Source organism: Gambusia affinis, linkage group LG17, assembly GCF_019740435.1.
Source record: "Gambusia affinis linkage group LG17, SWU_Gaff_1.0, whole genome shotgun sequence".
Lineage (NCBI taxonomy): Eukaryota > Metazoa > Chordata > Actinopteri > Cyprinodontiformes > Poeciliidae > Gambusia > Gambusia affinis.
In genome coordinates this window covers 20,380,494-20,387,689 of record NC_057884.1, presented here as the reverse complement: position 1 = coordinate 20,387,689, position 7,196 = coordinate 20,380,494, and the positions used below count along the sequence as shown (strand labels likewise).

Genomic DNA, 7,196 nt, shown 5'->3' with positions numbered 1-7,196 from the left:
ATACAGAGAGGAAATGTACAAACAACATTGTCAGAAAGTTTTGTTTATTGCTCCCAGGTGTGGAAGATCATGACATCACGATATGCATTTTTAAAAACTTAAAGGTGTGGCGGTGCACCGCGATCTGAACTGAAACGTCCAGGCCGAAGTCGGTGTTTCCGTTGAAGCTGCTTCTCCCAGCGCACACATTGAAGCGTTTATCCCAGGATTTATTCCGCTTTCTGGGTTATGGACAACCAGGGTGTTTCGATGAACGACTCCAAAAAAGCAGACCGCAACTCCGGTGAGACTCGGTCTGTTTTCTGAACTGCTTTATTATCGTCCCGTTAACGGAGTTTTAGCGGTTTCCAGGATTTAGCCTGAGCCGCACTGTTCTCCACTACGTTTTCTTCCTTCTCAAATGTAAGAGAAGATAATCTTTTAAAGTTTCACCGTAACACGATGTTAAAAATAGTGAAATTTGGTCAAATTAAGCAGTGGCTTCACTTGTTGGCTCAATGCTAAACAACGGAATGCCAACGGTAGCAGCCGTTAGCAACCTTCCTGTCGTTTTCCCAAATAGAAAAGCGAAGTTGTTGTGTTTTGTTATACAAATTAAGTGTTTTATAGCAGCAAACATTTAAATTGACCGGAGATGATAATCTGAGTGAATCTTTTCTCTTATTGATTGATTTATTGACTCGGAATGCTCTCTGTGCATAAAGTTGAAACAGCCTGTGCGTGTTATCTGTCAAAATGACGGATGACCGCCAGACTTAAAAAAGCCAACAAAGCAGAAAATATTCTGTTACAATATGTAGATATTTTAATATAGATCAGGCCATAGTGTGATTAAATGTAAAGTAAATGGGATTATGATTAATGGCGGTTGCTATTTCTAGTAATCAATGTTTATTCTCCTAGTTCTCGAGAACTCAGACTCTGACATTGGCATATTCGGCTGGTTGCTGGTTGGACTTTCTCTCCTGCTGGTGCTGGTCACGTTCCCCCTCTCCATATGGATGTGCTATAAGGTCAGCTGGTTATCAAATCTAAGTTAGGCATGTCTTTAAAGCAAACACAAACTAATTTAATTGAGCAATCCTTTTTGGTGTTGGCATATATTTGAGTAGTCTGGTAGATTGGGGACCAAAATTGAAACTTTTGTTACGTTTTCAGCTGGTCGAACGGTTCGCTTTCACATTACACCGAGTCAAACTACCAAACTATTTGGAAACCTGTTCCCCTCCTCGCCTGTGGTGGCGCTGCACCAAAAACCTGTGAAGTAGACACAGAGCACAACATCCTTGTTCACAAAATGTAAACAAAAATGTAGGATTTTTCTTTTGTGTTTAGTAAAAGCCCAAGAAACATTTCTCTATTTCTCCCACTAGTGCTAGACTCACACATTTGTTTTATTTTAACCCAGAATTCCCTAAACTTCCCATTCACTTCCTGCTTATGGAGCAGTCTCCGGTCCGCTTGTATCTTATGCCTTCAAACTGCGCCAGAGTTCACTTGCTTTTCACTTTCCACAATGGACCTCTCTCTATTTTTTACCAGAGTTAAACATGTTAGAACTCTATAAGTGTCTCTCTGTTGTTTTTGTTTTTTACCATGACTATGTTTATTTTGTTTTTATTTATTTTACATGTTAAAATACATAACGTACCCTTGTGTTTCCTCTGTTCAGATAGTGAAGGAGTACGAGCGAGCCATTATCTTCCGCCTTGGGCGCATCCTGAAAGGAGGAGCCAAGGGACCGGGTCAGTCTGGTTTAAATGGTTCTGTACTTCACTTAAACGCCCCTGGTTTATTTTCTTTAACTTATTTTTAGCACCAATGATAAAAGTATATATTAGAAGGGACTGTTTGGTTGAGAGCTTGGAAGATAAATTGGATGGGATGACAACAGGAGCTACTCAATAAATTTGAAGGAGTACATAACAGTCTCAAATACTTTTAAAACATGTAAACTGGCCTTAAGTAAGCTAAAGTATTTATTTTGTTGTTTATGTTTGCTGGACTTTTCTGTGTGGAAAAAGTTTGAATCCCAAACTGGTGAATTTGTTCATTTGTTCTGCATATTGAGACAGTTGGGGCTAACGCTAACTAGGTGCTAAAATGCATTTGCTAGCTAGCTAGCTTTTTTTAAAATCTATCATGGTGGACGATGTTCATTTCTGCCACTGGTTCTCTTCTGTTGCCAACCCATATGAGCCTCAATGAACCCCTATATTTATAGTTTTTGGTCTTAAATTTAATTCAAGCTGGTATTAAAAGGTCTTAAAAGTGACATTATAACACTGGGTCATTCTTTGAGTTTAGCGTTCTTGTGAAGAATCAAGAACATGTAAAAAGCATTCACTTGTGTTTGTTGATTGGTGTTTTCTTCAGAAACTCTTTTTATTTTGCAATTTTCCCAATTCATTAGAAATTGCCTCATAACCCAGATAGATGTCCAGCAACAGTTATGTCTCTAAGTCCATTGCTGATGTGTTTTCATCCTGTCAATGTGTTGTCAGTCATGGAGACCGAAGCATACAAACATCCATCCCTGTGCACAGCTGCAGTTTTATCAGCAGAGTTTGACTTGACAGGGTTTCTCATTATTCTGTTTACACTGGTAAAAATTATTTACGTTCTTGTAACACCACAGGGTTGTTCTTCATCGTACCGTGCACTGACATCTTCATCAATGTGGACATGCGTACTATCACCTTCGACATCCCGCCACAAGAGGTACGACTCTCTTTGTATACACTAGTGATATTTTTATTTTTATTTTAATGATTATGGCTTAGAGCTACTAAAGAAACTAAATTCAATGTCTAAGAAAGTTAAAACGGCTCAAAGCAAATAAAAACAGATTTTAGTGTGAAAATGTTGAGTTAAAAAAAACGTTTCAGTTGAATTTATTTGAAAACGTTCCCGTTCTTTCAGGTTCTGACCAAAGACTCGGTGACGGTGAGCGTTGACGGCGTGGTGTACTACCGGGTCCAGAACGCCACCCTGGCTGTGGCCAACATCACCAACGCGGACGCCGCCACCCGGCTGCTGGCCCAGACCACCCTGAGGAACGTCCTGGGCACCAAGAACCTGGCGGAGATCCTGTCGGACCGCGAGGAGATCGCTCACAGCATGCAGGTAGAACCCACAACCCCTCCAACAGTTATCCAAAATGAAGGTTGTTGATTCTCTTTTTTGTGTTTAACCTCCTTCTCAAAGTATCGTCCTCTAAAATAATCTACATTATGGAAATGGAGCTCCGTTTCAATGTGACATCACACTTCCATGAACTTTGTGACTGACAGCCATCTTGGTAGGTAGCTGCTATGGAGTTGCTATGACAACAATGAACAAGGCACAAGCTTAGCGCTACTTCTCGCCTCGTTCCCATCTAACTTATAAACAATATAAGGACATTACAACTACTTGAGTACTCTACCCTCCTCTCTGTAACACTAAGATTAATATCAATGGTTTTTACTGTAGTGCTTACGGCCAAGCTAACAAAATTAGCTGCTAGCTAACATGGACATGTACTTACCCTGCCAGTCACCAGAAACTTCTTATTCACAAGACGAGTTATCAATTCCGACAGCAACCATTTTGTTCATGTATCTTTCTCTCATACAGTTTTTGTCCGCATGTTTCCTTTATGCTGGTCTCAAACCCGTGGGTTCGCTATGCCTCGTGCTGCTATTGCCTACCAAGATGGCGCGGACAACTTCTGGTTCAGACTTGTGGGAACTGTGAATTAATTAATTGAATTTTTAAACGGGGAAAAGCAGCATTTACACACTACACATTTAACTGGCCATTTTCAAGATGACATTTAGGCAATAACACAAAATGAGCAACATAATTGGCACCAAGAAAAATCTGACAGTACATTTTAAAAGCTCTGTGCCAAACATCATTGTGAAAAGTTAAACCATTTAACGAAGATTAGCTACACGGTGACGAGCCAAGCCAGGAAGTTAGTTGTGAATGTTGTAGGCCACTCTGGACGACGCCACAGACAACTGGGGGATCAAGGTGGAGCGCGTGGAGATCAAGGACGTGAAGCTGCCTCTGCAGCTCCAGAGAGCCATGGCGGCCGAGGCGGAGGCGAGCCGCGAGGCCAGAGCCAAGGTGAGGCGGAGCGGAGCGTCGTCAGCCCTGATGACTGATTTATCACCATGAATGATAAACCTTACGATGAAGGCCCATGATCCCTTCATGTGGCATTTAATAATGTCGTGCTGAGAAGCTCAACGTAAAGACTTAATTTAGGCTACTTCACATTCCAGCCTGAAGTGTCTCAAGTCCCAATTTTTTTTTCTTGCTGTAGTCATTCCTACTTCCAAATATATTCGACTTGTATGTGATCTCTAGTGTTAACTATAAACGACCTGAAAGTGTCCCGCATGCGCAGCATAGGGCGCAGTAACGTCACACGTAACGAGCGTGCTCAGTGTTTTGCCAAAAGAAAAGAAGTCCTTAGTGCTACACACATTCATTCATACATTAGGTGGCGGTATGCTCCTGGAAGCTGCTTGCGATCCGCCATCCTAAAATAAAAAGAAGAAGACGAACACGTGATCTGTGTTTACGTAAGTAAACATGGATGCTAACGGTGGAGCATATCTTAAGATTTTAAAGTTGTTTTCCGACCTGAGTCAGCATATTTACAACTTAATCCTCATTATCGTCCACCATGTTTGTTGTTTTTATCCCGGACTCAGAATTGTGACGTTTGTTGAGTATCGATGACGTTCAGGTAGAGCGGGGAGGGGGAGGAAGTTAGCGGCTGCCGCTCGGGCAGGTAATTATGATGTAATACGGGCAATTTACAGGAAAATACTTAAACGAGACAACGGCGGGAAAGATGGATACAATACGGTCGTTTGATCGATCAATACGATCAAACGACCGTATTGATCGTATTACGGTCGTATACAGGTTCATCCGACACGTTCAGGTCGGATGAACAGACTCGGGTCACATTTGTAACGATCAGATACGTATCGGTTTTAGGAACGCGTATCCAAGAATCCTGAGTCGCATTTGAAAAAACAAAATAAATTACCATGTCAGTCTGTGATGTTCAGGCTGACATGAAAATAATAGATGAAGGCCTCATTATAACCAAAAATAATCAGATTTGGGTCACTTCAGGCTGCAGCGTAAATCTAGCTTTAGCGTTTTATCTCTGAAAACCTGATAGCTGTTGTCTGAATCTTTGGTTTTATGTGGAGATGAAGGCTCTCCTCTTCCTCTTCCTCCTGCAGGTGATCGCAGCGGAGGGTGAGATGAACGCGTCGCGGGCCCTGAAGGAGGCGTCCCTGGTGATCTCTGAGGCCCCGTCGGCTCTGCAGCTGCGCTACCTGCAGACCCTCAACACCATCGCCGCTGAGAAGAACTCCACCATCATCTTCCCGCTGCCGATGGACATGATGCACAGCCTGATAAATCGCTGAGGAAGAATGCCGCCCACACACACACACGCACACACACACACACTCACCCACAAGTCAGTTAGGCCTCCTGCCTCTGGAAGCAGCTGTTTGGATTTTAAAACTCCTTAAATCGTTTTAACTGAACAATTCAGGAAGCCTCAAACCAAATCTTCTACTGTTAAATCAGCGATAAACACACACACACACACACACCCCTAATCTGTCCCGCTATTATAACACTGGCAGCATTTCACCACATGAGCCACACACTGCAAAAACATAAAATATGTACCAGTATTTTAGTCCAGTTTCTACTGCAAACATCTTAGTACACTTGAAAGAAGACAAAACTAACTTTCAAGTAACTTTTCAGCAAGAAATAGGAGCTTGTTTTAAGTAGATAATTCCTTAATATTGATGAAAAAAGTTCTAGTTCCGTTAATATTAGTGAAACAACCTGCGTGAAAAATTATTGACTTATAACAAGTTGTTTGTTATTGCTGAAAAGTGACTCTTAAGTTAGTTTTGTCATATTTCTAATGTATGAAGGTTTTTGCAGTAGAAACTAGACCAAATGTATTTGGTAAGATTTTGTGTTTTTACAGTGTAGGGAGATTTTATTTACAAACTAAATACTTTATATGAATCTATTAAATATAACACAGAACATGTTAGCTTGACTGTTTGTAGCATGTTGTGATCAGGCGTTACATTATGACCACTTTACTAAAGATTGGGATCAAAAGTACAAACTTCTGCACATCACCTGGATTCTTCATTGAATCGATGAAACGTCTTTCTAACTAAAATGTTTTTCCTTTCACTCTCAGTTCATCCTGATCCTGGTTCTGGATCCTCTTTCTATAATCAGATCCATTTCTTACTGACTCATAGCATGTTCATTTTCTCCACCTTTCCTGCTCCGTCTTAGAAATTAACTGTTAATATGTTAAATTAAAAACCACGTTTAGTTAATCTCAGAGTTAAGTATCCAAAATGTCATTAATAAATGCTTGAAAATGTAATTGTTTATGGAAGAGTGTGAAATCTGACAAAGAAACCCTGATTTCCAACATGAACATTTTATTTTGTTTCACTCCCACCAGTCAGTGGTCATAATGTTTTGGCTGGTCAGTTTGTGCTGCTGCAGCAAAGTTTTGCAGTTTTCTGCAGAAAGTGAGTGGAATCACGTTTTTATCACAGGAAGAAGAAAAACCTCCAGCTACACTTTACGCTCTGTGGTTGGAGCCTTTGTAGACAGAAAAAAGGAGCAAATTTACACCGAAAAACCTGGAAATTTTGAAATTAGTCTAAGAAAATTTCTGCCAAAACATCCTGAAAATATTTGAGACCAAACAGGGAAATTTCTGAATCAAAACAAACCTATTTACAGGATATTTACTAGAAGAGTTTTGACTTTCAGGAATGATCTGAGTTTCAAAAATTTAAAGTTTTTGAGTTTTAAAACTCAGAAATTTCTACATTTTTTTTCTCAAAAATTTCTGAGGTTAATCTAAGAGTTTTTACCTACAATAACCCTAATATGATGTTGTACTTTTACATGTTAAGTTTTGAAAAAACAAAAACATACATTAAATGTTTTGCCAAAAACTCCTTACACAACCCCACATCTGAGTCTGTGTTCCAGGTTTATGCATCTTATTGCAGCTTGTTTGTTGTGATTTTTAATTTCAATATTCAATATTTATGAGGACTTTAAATAAAGACGCAACCCACAGAAATGTTTGAGAGCTGGTTTGTGAATGAGAGACG

General features: G+C 40.2%; 1 protein-coding gene across 1 annotated transcript; it reads left to right on the top strand.

Annotated features, from left to right (window-relative positions):
- Positions 1-81: 81 nt before the first annotated feature.
- LOC122819343 (stomatin-like) lies at positions 82-7,165 on the top strand. Its single transcript, XM_044096010.1, has 7 exons — positions 82-283; positions 904-1,013; positions 1,673-1,745; positions 2,639-2,721; positions 2,923-3,126; positions 3,982-4,116; positions 5,256-7,165. Exons 1-7 carry the CDS (start codon positions 229-231, stop codon positions 5,442-5,444), a joined length of 849 nt encoding a protein of 282 aa, XP_043951945.1. The 5' UTR covers positions 82-228; the 3' UTR covers positions 5,445-7,165.
- The last annotated feature ends 31 nt before the right edge of the window (positions 7,166-7,196 follow it).

Excerpts from the sequence above, each read along its gene's own strand:
- LOC122819343 (XM_044096010.1), top strand. The coding sequence starts at position 229 with ATGGACAACCAGGGTGTTTCGATGAACGACTCCAAAAAAGCAGACCGC. Across the intron at positions 284-903 it reads AAAAGCAGACCGCAACTCCG|TTCTCGAGAACTCAGACTCT; the intron begins GTGAGACTCGGT and ends TTATTCTCCTAG. Across the intron at positions 1,014-1,672 it reads CCATATGGATGTGCTATAAG|ATAGTGAAGGAGTACGAGCG; the intron begins GTCAGCTGGTTA and ends TCCTCTGTTCAG.